The 13436-nt window shown below is 37.2% G+C and overlaps 1 protein-coding gene across 2 annotated transcripts in view; it reads left to right on the forward strand.

The window, feature by feature from the left end:
* The window catches only part of KIAA2026 (KIAA2026 ortholog), a 53298-nt gene that overhangs the window by 8514 nt on the left and 31348 nt on the right, over window positions 1-13436 (forward strand). For both annotated transcript variants that reach the window (XM_049794300.1, XM_049794301.1), the window contains exon 3: window positions 1762-3197. In XM_049794300.1, the coding sequence (XP_049650257.1) occupies window positions 1762-3197 (1436 nt within the window). The remainder of the gene's footprint in view (window positions 1-1761; window positions 3198-13436) is intronic.

The following is a 13436-nucleotide window of genomic DNA, read 5'->3' on the forward strand; positions in this document are numbered from 1 at the left end:
TGAGAATTTACTGACCTGTTTGCTTTTACATTTTAATTTTATGTTTTACATGAACCTGTCTTTCTGCATTTGATAGGTACATAAATAACGATGCTTGTATGTGGTATTAAAAATTTCTGTTCAAATTATGGTAACAAGTCACTTGACATTTAACTTCATTATGTAAGATAAAGCATTTGGTGAAAACTTACTGTATTCTATGTCATTTTGCATATACAGAGTTTGTAGTCATGGCATATTTCTCCTTGCATTGATACTAAAATGTGTTCTAAGCTAGGTTTGTCACATTTTTTGCATTTTTGAAATACCTAGTCAATACTTAAGGCTTCAAATACACATTCTTCATGCTAGAAGCCACTATTAGCTTCACGTTAAAAGAAAGATTTTAACATACCATTACTCTTTGGCTGAATTTGGAAAGCATTGATGCTTTGAATGGATACATGGCATTTATTTGCTACTTTTATTCGAATAAATATAATTGGACATTAGCAATCTGGAAGTAAGGATGTGTAAATTCCAGTAACAGGTCGCATTAGTGATATGTGCAGGTGTTTGTTTCTAGCAGTGGTCAGTGATAGAAGCTTCAGAGAAAAAGGTATGAGAAGCTTTGGATGAGCTCTAGAAAAAATTTTCTGCAAGTGCAGCTGTATCCTAAATCCTATCTTTTGGAATGTGGTCATGCCTTGAGGCAAAAATGTTAGTTTACCACTGCAACATTAAAGAAAAATCCCTCCTGTTACTGGTAACCCTTGATATTCTTGTGATTCATGCAGATGTCCTATTTTTCACTTTGAAACTAAATTAACATACCTTCTGTTCTAGTAAGTTAGATGGTAAGCTACACATGATTGATTATCTGAAGTGGAAGCATTTCTTCCGCTTAAACTTCTTGCCTTTAAATTTCATGATGAATTTACAAATACAAGTAAATAGAGGTTCCCAGTCTGTCATACTAGTTTTGTATATTGCTGTCATGTTTCCTCTTGCTAGAGTTTTGTGTAGAGTCCCAAATTTTTCAGGAGTTTTTACAGGCCTCTGATTACTGATAACCTCTTTCTCTGAATACCCACTATTTCTGCTCTATCCTTTTTTTAGATAGGGGGACCAGAACTGAATACATTTTTTCAGGTGAGGGCAAACCATTTATTAATGTAATGACATTTTATTTCTGGTGTTATTTTCCATCACATTTTTCATGCATCTTGATACTCGTTTCCTTTTTGAACACCATTGCAAACCAACTAGTAACATGCCTATGGGTGGGAGGGAAAATGGCTTTTGTATGTGGATGAAGCACTTAACAGTAAGGCATGTATACTTGTATACTGAGGAGGGGAGTTACAAGGTAGGTGACACAAGCTATAGCGCAAAGATTTGAAAGCAAGATGTATCTGGAATTTGTTCTCAAGAGATTTTTATATGGACAGTTTTTTGGAAATACTTAATCCTGCCAAAAAGGGATTGGGGAAGGGAATACATTTTTTAAAAAATCTCACCCTCCCAAACTATTGATATCTGCCAGGTTTTTTCCCCCTTTTTTAAACTAGTGGTGATAGAAATAAAAGACGATAATTTCCCATTTTGGTGCAGTGATGCGTTGTGTAATCCAAAGTAAGACAAACTGAATGAAAGCTTTAAGTGCTGTGTTTTTTATTACTTCAATATAAGTATGTTTGTCATGCTGTAGTTCTGATTTTTTCTCCCTTGTTTCTTTTTGTTCACCTGATACCTGAATTTTCATGAACCTTCTTTTAATAGGCTGAGAGAGCAAGAAAGAAAAGAAGCAGAAGAAGCTAGTCAGAAAGAAATAGAAGAATGGGAAAAGTCACTTTTAGCTCAAGCAGCACCTACGAGGATGGAGACAATGTGGGAGATTCCAGCTATTGGTCATTTTCTTTGTTTAGCACAACAGATTTTAAATTTACCTGAAATAGTGTTCTATGAATTGGAACGTTGTCTTCTGATGCCTCAGTGTAATGCTTTTTTATCTAAAATAATGACTTCTTTGTTAAGTCCTCCTCACCGCAGATCTACGTTACATCGCAGGCCTACACTTTCTTACAAGACTTGGGAAGCAGCACTCAGACAGAAAGTACAACACTGGTATACTGTTGTAGGGCAGACTGACAATCCTAATAGCTCTGCAGAAAAACTTGGATTGTGTCCCCAGTTTTTCAAAGTCCTTGGAGAAGTTAATCCCTTGGAGGAAAAATCGTTTCATGAGCTACCATTCTACCAAAAAGTGTGGCTGCTAAAAGGTCTCTGTGATTTCGTGTATGAAACACAGAAGGATGTTCAGGATGCAGTGCTAAGTCAGCCTATCCACGAATGCAGAGAAGTAATTCTTGGTTATGACTACTTGGAGAATGCATATGTTCATTTTCCACAGTTTTGCGGTGCAGATGTTCGGATTTACAAACAAAAACCTTTTCAGGCTCCTGAATTCCCATCTACTCCCATCAAAGTTAAAAAAGTATCACGTATTAAATTGGAGAAAGTAAAACACGAATTTGTAAGCAAAAGCAATGGGGATGTCAGTTCTGGTGTTAGACAAGAGCTGCTACATCATTCCAAGACAGAAGCAGAGAAGAGTATGGATTCCATTGTTATCTGTCCAGAAAAAAACCCACATTTAGGCAGCTTTACAGTCACTACAGAAGAGATGAAGATTAACTGTGAAATCAAGACCTCCAGAGTCTGCGACATCAAAAAAACTGGTTGCTGTAAAGAGAACTTGAAGAATTTTATTAGTTCAGGAGAGATTGTTGGCATGGGTGCTCACCCTAGTTCAGGAGAAATAAGGGCTGTGGAGAATGGACCAGGTTGTCCTGAAATGGCCAGACTAAAAGCTGAGATCAGTCCATTCAAGGAGAACACACTGAAAGCTTGCCAAACACATGTAAATGGCACTCATAATGACAACCAAGACATAAATTACCACGAATCTGCTAAGGAAACAATGCTAGAGGACTCACTGCGAAATAACAAGAAACTAAGTAAGTTGCGGGCAAAAAAGAAGAAAAAGAAAAAAAAGAAGTTGAAGGATATTCTAAATGAAAATCTACAGAGAAAACTTGATGACTTGCAAAGAAAGCGTGAGGTTCATCTTCATCCATTCAAATCTTATAAATCTGAGATCCAGAACAAGTTGTTTACAATTAAAAAGAAAGCAAAACACAAGAAGCACAAGTCTGGTAAGTTGATATTTTTACCTAAATTAAAAGGATACTGGGGTTTGGGGTTTTTTTATTATTGTTTTCATAACTGATTAGTCTACATTTTATTTTGTGAAACAGGACAGCCTCATGGCATTAGACTTCTCTGATGTTAATTTTAGTGTGAAAGTTTCCCATTCAATAATACAATCATATCAGGCTTATCAGCGGATTAAACCATGATTCATTTGCATAATGTATCTTCAGAGAACGTAATTCACTGGAAGAGCTTGTTTGTTACAAAAACTATTCAGGAGAATGAATGTGACTGGTTAGCATCTGAGTGTGTAGCTTGAAGTTGGTTTATGCTGTCTTATATCATAGCAATTGTGGAAATATTTCTCCCCTTTCTGATAATACTGCCTTATCCAAATTACAAAAAAAACCAGAGTACTTAGGATCATTAATCTAAAATAATTCCTACTGGAACTGTGCAGTTTTAGGTCACCAAATAGTACTACTTTGACTGCAGGCCTGATCATATTTCTGTTAAGTCCAACAATTGAGATACAGAGTTTATTACAGATGTGGGGAGCATCTATTTAAGTGTTTCAGGTAGGTGATACACGATCCAGATTTCAGTTAACTCACTGGAAAATTTTAAAACAAAGTCTTTTAAGTCAATTCAGATTGTCAGGTAGTTGTAGTATTTTTGATGTTGTATGAAGCCCCATAAAGCTTGATCTGCTATCCTGTTGAGTCATGGGCTAAGCTATCTGTGCTAGATTTCAGCTGCTGCTTCAAACGTTACATTTTTTGAAGCAACAGGCTTATTTTCAGAACAGTGTAGGTTGACAGGTAACCACTGGATTTCAGCTGAAAAGCAGACAGTCAAAACCAAAAATCTGTGTAACAAAACATCTTCTAAAGGATAAGAGAGTTCAGAGATCTGATACCAATGCGTTTAGCTGGAAGTTGAGTGGAAATTTAAGAATGTAAGTAATGTTTAGATCCCAAATATTTGTGCAGAATACCCAAAGAACTGTCTTACCATATAAATCACAAACTCCTCCCTCCAAAAAACTTAAATGCCCACATCTAACCAGAAATTTTAAGAGTTATGGTTGAAGTTCATATACATAGTATTCAGCAAAAATAACTTTTTTTACATTCACTTTTGTGTCTGTTAGCTCTCCAAATGTATCATGGTTTTAATTCTTCTTGAAACCAAACAACAAAATTAATAATAACGCAAACTGCAAATAAGAGCTCTTTAATTTAGAGAGCTATTGGCAAAAAAATTGGAGACCAAGTGTCCTTTATTATTCTGTGCAAGCATTTAAAGTTGGTCACCATCTTCACTGTAACCCTCATTTTACAACACATGCTTTAAAGTCTACTTTCTATGAATTAAGCAATGCTCATAGAACAGCATGTGTCATTTTTTAATAGATTATTGTTTTGAAAAACAACCACTGTTAGCAAAACAGACTGGCAATATTTGAAAGTAGCTTTTGAAGTTAATTGATAGAGATGATGTTTACTATGATAACTGCTTTTCTTATATGTGTCATAAAAATAACAAGTTCAGAAAAGCTGCCCATTTGCCTCCATCTTAATATACTTAATAGCATGTTAGCAGATTTTGTTTATACTTACAAATTATGTTTTGTTTTTAAAGATGAAGAGAGACAAATTTTGAAGTGCTGTTAGAAGAACTGTAAACATTCATGTGAATTTAAACATTTTTTTAAAGAAATGCATCATGAACAGCTATGACAGAATGATTGTATTTATAATAAAAATAATTTCTATAACATAATCTCAGTGAAAAATCTCACATTTTTAATTTCTAATTTTTAGCCTGTAACATTAAGGAGTTTTTGGTCTTGAGTACATCCCAGACTAAATCCTGCACTGTTAGTGGAAACTGTAGTGCTTACTGTAGTACACTTAATTGCAATACCTAAATATAGGCAGTTCTTTCAGTTTGCAATTCCTGTCTTTTAATTGACACAGTAGAAATTAAGCTCATTAATAAAACTGGAATTGAGAGAACTTTTCCTTCAGTCAGTTACCTTTTTGTATCTTGCATATATAGTGCATGGATGCTAAAGTTAAACAGAAATCCTTGGCTTTTCGTTATCCCAGATACCCTACAGACATTGACCTGTATAGCTATTATGTGATCTCCATTTCTTGCAATAGTTTGTTTTGTTTTCTGAACTGCTAAAAAAAAGGTTGCGTTTTGTAGTGCCTTGATACCAAGGTTCATCTAATGTTCATCTGATACAGGATTATAATGGAGGTTATTTATCCAATTATCATACTTTATGCTTTATTAGAATGCAATTTAGGACACAAATGTTTCAGACGCTTATTATAAAACAAGCTAGTGTTCCATACCACTAAAAACATGGGAGTTAGAACAGTCGTTCTCTCAGTTTTAATTTGCAGGTTTAGATGACTCACTAGTAAATTCAGCAGTAGAATGCCATGTACCTTGTCTTTTCCAATTCCATGTTGTGTCATAAGTAGCTTAACATTATCAGAGGTAATTTAACATAGAAAATAGTGTATAGTTTTGTTAAGAATATGTATCTGTAACTGTATACCAGTGCTGGATGCCATTAATCATCTGAACTTAGATTTTAGTTGTACATATTTTCATCGTCAGGGAGCACTGCAGGTATAGTATTACTATTCCCCTTCATTGTCAGTTTAAGATAAGATGGAGATGCGTCAGTGCAGGTGGAAATCCAGAAAAGAGTAACAAAGTTTTCTGTCACTCATTCTACTGGTGTTTGCAGTTTTGCAACCCTGACTCTACACGGAGACGTCATGTGTCTATTCAATGAGAAATGATGGAAATACCTCTTCTCCACTTTTACTTTTCCTGTGTCTCTAACTACTTGATCTGCTGGATCTGATAGTCTTAAGTTATGCTCAGATAGTGTGTTCGTTTCCATTCAGGTGAAGGGCGTAAAACATTCTTTTTCATCTGCAGGTGACAGGCATTATTGTCCTAGGCATGATATGAAGGGTCCAATTTTCTTTTTGTATTCTTTCATCCTTTATCTCTTAATATCTTGAGGCATTTCCCTTCTTATTCTGGCTACTTCTTCATTGCAAATTTTGACCTTGCTGGAGGAAAATTTCCTAAAACATTATGGTATTGCAAGAAGGAGCTTTTCTTCGTATGCTTGAGAGCACTCACATGGCAAGTCCAGGACAAGCAGGGGATCAGGCCCAGCCAGCGTGGATTCATGAAAGGCAGGTCCTGCTTGAGCAACCTGGTCTCCTTCTGTGACCAGGTGACCTACCTAGTGTATGAGGGAAAGGCTGTGAATGTTGTCTACCTCCACTTCAGCAAGGCCTTTGACACTGTCTCATGGCATACTCCTTGAGAAACTGGTGGCTCATGGCTTGGACAAGTGTACTCTTCGCTGGGTGAAAAACTAGCTGGATGGACGAGCCCAGAGGGTTGTGGTGAATGGGGTGAAATCCAGTTGGCAGAGGGTGACAAGTGGTGTTCCTCAGGGCTCAGTACTGGGGCCAGTTCTGTGTAATATCTTTACCAATGATCTGGACGAGGGGAACAAGTGCACCCTCAGCAAGTTCACAGACAACAAGTTGGGAGAGAGGGTTGATCTGCGTGAGGGTAGGGAGGCTCTACAGAGGGATCTGGACAGGCTGGGTCGATGGGCTGAGGCCAATTGTGTGAGGTTCAGCAAGGCCAAGTGCCAGGTCCTGCACTTGGGTCACCGCAACCCCATGCAGCACTACAGGCCTGGGGAAGGAAGAGTGGCTGGAAAGCTGCCCGGCAGAGAAAGACGTGGGCGTGCTGGTTGACAGCCGGCTGAATACGAGCCAGCAGTGTGCCCAGGCGGCCAAGAAGGCTAATGGCATCCTGGCCTGTATCAGAAATAGCGTGGCCAGCAGGAGCAGGGAGGTGATTGTTCCCCTGTACTCAGCACTGGTGAGGCCGCATCTCGAGTACTGTGTTCAGTTTTGGGCCCCTCACTACAGGAAAGACATGGAGGTGTTGGAGTGTGTCCAGAGAAGGGCAACCAAGCTGGTGAGGGGCCTGGAGCACAAATCTTATGAGGAGCAGCTGAGGGAGCTGGGGCTGTTAAGTCTGGAGAAGAGGAGGCTGAGGGGAGACCTTATCGCTCTCTACAACTGCCTGAAGGGGGGTTGCAGTGAGGTGGGTGTTGGTCTCTTCTGTCAGGTGGCTGGAGATAGGACAAGAGGAAATGGCCTCAAGTTGCGGCAAGGAAGATTTAGGTTGGATATTGGAAAAAATTTCTTTACTCAGAGGGTTGTCAGACATTGGAACAGGACCATCCCTGAAGGTATTCAAAAAGCATGTACACAAGGTACTCCAGAACATGGTTTAGTGGGCATAGTTGATGGTTGGACTCAATGATCTTGAAGGTCTTTTCCAACCTAAATGATTCTATGATTATAAGTGTCCGTTAGTCCTGCAGCTGTTAGGCTGAAATGAATAGGGTTTGACTGAATTCATGCTAACGTCTTAACCATTTTATAATGTTTCATAATGTTTAAGGATAAGTAGTATTTCTCAAAGATCTTCTGAAATTTTATCTTCTCTTTAAAGATACTCTTACAATGTAGAACAGAGAGAGAGATTTGGTAAAACTTGTTCTCAATTCACAAAACCACTTGATTCAAATCTGTCATAGTCATAATCAATCTTCACAATGTTCTTTACAAGTACAGGAGGTAGTAGAGAGCATCAGGAATGTAAAAGTGAGTACTTTTCCGTATTTTTTAACAAGGTACTATTGGTTCTCTAAGGCAGCTATATTTAACTTTGAGTCACGGTTCATGTTTCTGTTGAGATGATTTGCACATTCCTGACTTGCTGTAGCAGTGGTACCCAAAAGATACCGTTCATGAATGTGGACTGGTTTTGCAGTTTTTTTAGCTGTAAACTTCCCATAATTATTGTGAGCAAAACTTGAGAACACAGCTATGTCGTGAGCCTTGCCATAGTTACGAGGTTTTCTTACAAGTTAGGAAAAGGAAGATATAACCACTTTATTGAATCTCTGTCTCTGAAACAAGGTGATGATTTTTACTGTGGCAGTGTTCTGTGTCAGTGTTATTGACAGAGTAGTACTGAATATAATGGAAAGAATCAGAGTGTAGTTCTGTAAATTACTTGCATGCTACACAGTCATTTTAAATGTTACTTTATTACTGGACTTAGATAAATTAGGCTATAAATCCTTGAACTGGACTGTGACAATGGTGGTAGGCTTGTTGGATCTGGACTGAGGCAGCTATGCAGAAGTAAATCATGGGGTACAACAAAGATTGCAGTGCAAGGCACAGTACCAAAGCATGAGAATTCTGTGCTTGTGTGCTTGAAACAGGGATTGGATGAAATTCAGAACATCCATAGGGTTGAGAAAATAGGAGGGACCAGAGGCTGCTTGTAATAACTGTGAGGTCCCCAAAGCAGAATTGTAAGTTCAATCTCTTTTATTCCAGTTAGTGTAGAAAACACCAATATAGCACATAGCTTTAGAAGAACCTTGATGTAAATTCTATACCCTATACTTGTGCTCTGAAAGATTCATAGCAGTCCACCTGCTTAAAGCCTATTTCATAGTATATTTCTTTTCTTTAGAGTACCATTACATTTTGTATAAAATCAAGCATTACTTGAATGTGAAGAAATGAATTTAACAGCAGTTTAATGTGGCAGCAGTTTTGTAGTTTATGGTGTACTGTCCTTGGGAGTTTAATCTCCACTTATGTCTTCAAAGTCGTAAAAACTTTCTTGTGCTGCTGTCTAGCCTCTATTTTTGGAACAACCTGTTAACCATGCTGAAAACATTAAATGAGGTGTTCTACAAAGTTGTAACAATGTACTGTGCGTTAAGCTGAAGTGTCAGTATCTGCAGGAACATGTACTGCTGAGGTTTTATTGGGTTTACTTACGTTGTTCAGTAAAGCAGCATTATTAATGCATTTGTTCAGACCTGCTTTGCTGTTTTGACGGTATAAAAGCATATGCGGTGTCAATGTGGAAGCTTAAAAAGTCTATAGTAATGCTTCATTTTCCAGATCGTTGCATGTTATATTTTCTAAAAGAGGAGCTGTTGGGAGCAAGATAGAAGATTAGGAGAATAGAGAGAAAACAGGACATGGTCAGTAGTTGCCAAATCTTTGAAAGGCATGAAATATGTTTTACAAATCTGTGAACAGGAAAATATAGGGCCAGTTTTTCAATTTGAGAACAGTGGAGTTGCTGCTAGAATGTAATGAGAAAACAGGAATTCTTGCAGTTGGAAGGGACTAACTTAACTTTATTTTACTATGGCAGATACTACTGAGTTAGTGTTTGATGTCAAAAACATCTGTTTCCGTCTCTGAGATAATGAGTCTCTGCTGCATATGTGGTAAAAATTGCATTTTTATTAAAAATTATTATTAAAATAAATGTTAACTAAAATTGCTCTGTCACTTTATAATTTGCAGCATGGATTAATATTACTGTTGTCCTTCAAGGACAGGCCATGAGGACTCAAATATCATCGTTCATAACAAAAAGTTTTACTAGAGCTGTATAAATATTTCTGCTTTCAAGTCAAAATTATTTATGTTATGATAACTTATAAATGGGTTGTATTGTATGTGCTGAGATAATTTACCAACGTCAAGAGCATTTCTGTGGCTTAGTGTTTTATTTGTCTGTGTTTCTGTGCCTCTAGGCACAGGACTAAATGAGATCTGAAATACCATTTTTTTATTTATTCCCCCTTCTTCACCCACATATGGCAAGATCAGTTTGAGATGGCTTCTGTTTTAGTTGCATCTAATCTTCCTAGTGGGTTTTTTTGATGTTCACAGTTAGTGTCCAGGCCCTAGTTTTTATGTTACCTTATTGCCTGCACTTCTATTCAGTGCTAACATCTGTGGAGTTTGTTTTGGCTTGAAAGGAAAACATAGGGCAGTCAGGTATCTTCTGGACCTACTGAACTTAAATAACATCTAAGAATTTTCTCAGAGCTGGCTAAGGGGCTGTTGGCTAGTAAAATGTTGATTTCCAGTGAATCTTACAACAGAAATTTTCCAGCAATGGTGTTATTTAAAAGGAATAAATGTGAAAGATCTGTAGATCTGTATTTGTTTTTTAGTTTCAGCAGTAAGTTGTTTAACAAATCACTTGATGACCATTATAAATATGTAGAAGGAAAATCGATAAAAACCAACTCTTAACTATCAGTTCAAAGTATAAGATAATCTGATCTCTTGGAACTGAGAATATTCAGGGAAGAAATATTTCTTCCGCTCCACCTATTGTGATCACCATTAATTTAGCATTAAAAATTAAAAAGCAGTAATGTAAAAATTGTTCACCTTTGAATTATTTGACTTAATTTATTTTGGTTTAGTTTTAGTTTGTTATATAAAGTTACATCTTTAGTCTGAGATTGAGTCATACATGAAACCTGGAATACACTATTTCAAACAGTACAAATATTTCAGTGCTTTCCAATATGACGTTCACTTACTTCGAAATCAGCTTTTCTCAGAATAGCACTTGTTTTACATTCTTTAGTGCTTTCGCTAATCTCTGTTACTTGCTTATACTAATACTCACTCTGCAGGCTTCGGTCCTCATCGTCCTTCAAGCACCAGACACTGTCTGGATGGATAGAGCAGTATCCAAGTTAATGTTACTTGTGTCTGCTTAATACAGTTTTCAGCTTTTTTGGCAAATGACTAAGGCCTTGCTCAAGTAAGTTTACTGTGGAAAACCTATATTTTACTGCATTCCTACTGCAAGATAGGAATGCAAGATAGAGTTTGTTTTCATTCAGAAAAAAACAATAATGTGATAGCTAAAATGTTACACAGCTGCACTGTCCTTTACTGCAGATTGTATGCATTTTGTCAGTGTTCTTGTTTCAATTTAATATCCAAGTGGCTTGTTTCAGCAGGTGAAGTCAGGAGACATGCAGATTGAGCTTTTAGGCTCTGATGCTACCAGCTCTAGGTATAGGTTGGTAGCATGTTATTGCAGAGAAAGAATACCTCAAATCAATAAAGAATTTTGGTTTATATCCCAGATAACTGAATTATAGTTTAATTTATGATAGGATTTGTTGTAGTTTGCTTGAAGAATAAAGTGAATGTGTATTTTCCCTTTATTCTCTAGCAGAAAATGAAAAGGACTCTCTATTTGTTGCACAGTCTTGATTTGTCCACTGAACATGGAAGAGCTCTAGCCTTGGGTGTCTGTAGTGGTCCCCTCGCTAATCTCATGAACTGCTTAGATCTCTGTCAGTATTGGAGGTAGTACAAAAAGAGCTGATCCTCTCCTGCAGCATGTGAGGGGAAAAGAGATGATAGTTACAACTTCTACCCAAGGTGCAATTCTTGTAGTCTCTTTCTCTCTGAACTGAAACCCATCTGAGATGTGGACCCTGTTGGAAAAGGCAATGTGGAGACATAATTAGTAATTGTGGCACAGTAAAATCATGTTGGTGAATGTAAGGTTACAGAGGAATAGGCTAACATTTCCTAGCTTTAGAACAGTTCCATTTGCAGCAAAGTAGATTTTTATATATATATAGTTTTGGCGTGTATATATTTGAATACAAACAATTATTTTTCTTAATTCAGTAATCTTATTTTATAATTCTGGCAAGGAGGAATAAAGCTCTTTTTTTTTCCAAAGAAGTGTTAACTATATTTGAAATTGAACTTTTCATCAAAAAGAAGTAAAACTTTAATCTTTATTACAAGCATTGCCCTATAGTAGAGACAGAAATAAGAATAAATCAATATTTATTTATCAATATTTATAAAACATTTATCAAATACTTGTCCAAATAAGAATATCTCTACTCCACAAAAAATAATTTAGTGTTGTAGCTGTTGCTGGATAGGGAGGCCACTTGTAAGTTCCTCAGGATGGTCGACCTAACAACAGCTTTTATGTAGTTGCAGCTGTTGAAGGAGGAGGCCTCTTCACCTGTTTCAAGATCATTATTTTCTTTGGACATCTTGTTTTAGTTTGGGAAACTCTTAATTTGTCTTGATGGAGAGTGTTTTTCTCATTTCATTCTTAATTGATCAGGGAGAAGTGTAAGGAAATTGATTGGTCAAAAGCATTATTTGATTTATCTTCCTTCTGTGCAGTGCAGTCCTGAGCTAGTGATTCCTGTGTATTTGTAACTAATATATGTATACTGTGCAAAGCAGCCTTTAGAAGAGTCACAGAGCCATAGAAAAGCTGGTTGGAAGGAACCTGCGTAGGTCACCCAGTCTGAGTCCTTGTTTGAAGCAGGACTGTCAGAAATACCAGATCAGCTCAGTGGTGACTTGGAGACCTCTAAAGATGGAAATCTATTTATTGAGCCACTGTTCCCCTTTCCCCCTCTGAGAATTTTTGTATTGAAATTACTTTATTATTTTGTCTATGTGTAGAATTCTTGGTAAATGGTTTATAAATGATGGCTAGTAAAAGCTGGGGACTGAGAGGTGAGAAATAAGCAGGGTGTATTGAACTGCAGTAGGTGACCTGAAGAGATAATGCATATGAGCTTCCTTATTAGAAATATTTTTTTTCTTCATTATTTCTTAGGTGTGTTTTTCTAACTCTGATTGCTCTCAATCAGCAATTAAATATATTTGTACATTGAGTATGTTCTGAAAGGTACAGTGTGCTGTGATTCAGAATCCATCTAGCTGCTCTCAGAAGCATTACTTCATCTGCTGAAGTAATTTAAGCATTTAAAATAGTCTGTTTACCTAGGATTATGGGCAGAGGAGCTCTAGCAGACCTCAGTGGAGTGGTTTGAGAAGTTGCCACTCACAGCTGATGCCTGTTCAACCCTATAGTGATTTTACCCTCCATACAGAATCTATGCCCACCTCAGCCTGGCAGTTAAAGCTAAGTGACTGCTCTGTGGTGGCATGGCTGAAGCATTCCTGTGGTTATGCTACATGCAACAGGGCCGGCAGCTAGTAGAGGCTGACATCCCTTACCATTGCTGTTGTTTTTGCTCAATGTGTCAGCTTGTGGTCTGAGAATCTAAACTAGCAGCTCTCAGTAGATTTTTATTGTGGAAATCTGTTTCTTGGTTAATTTTATCCAAAGATTTTTCTGCTTAAAGGTAAGTGAATTGGAATATTTTTAGGTACTAATATCAATTTGGAAACTGGACACAGGTGCAGCTGCATTGTCTCAGGAATACTAAATAGAAGTTTTCCTTTATTATCTTCCTTGCTTGG

The sequence above is a fragment of the Accipiter gentilis genome, chromosome Z (assembly GCF_929443795.1).
Source record: "Accipiter gentilis chromosome Z, bAccGen1.1, whole genome shotgun sequence".
In the NCBI taxonomy this organism is placed as follows: Eukaryota; Metazoa; Chordata; class Aves; order Accipitriformes; family Accipitridae; genus Astur; species Astur gentilis.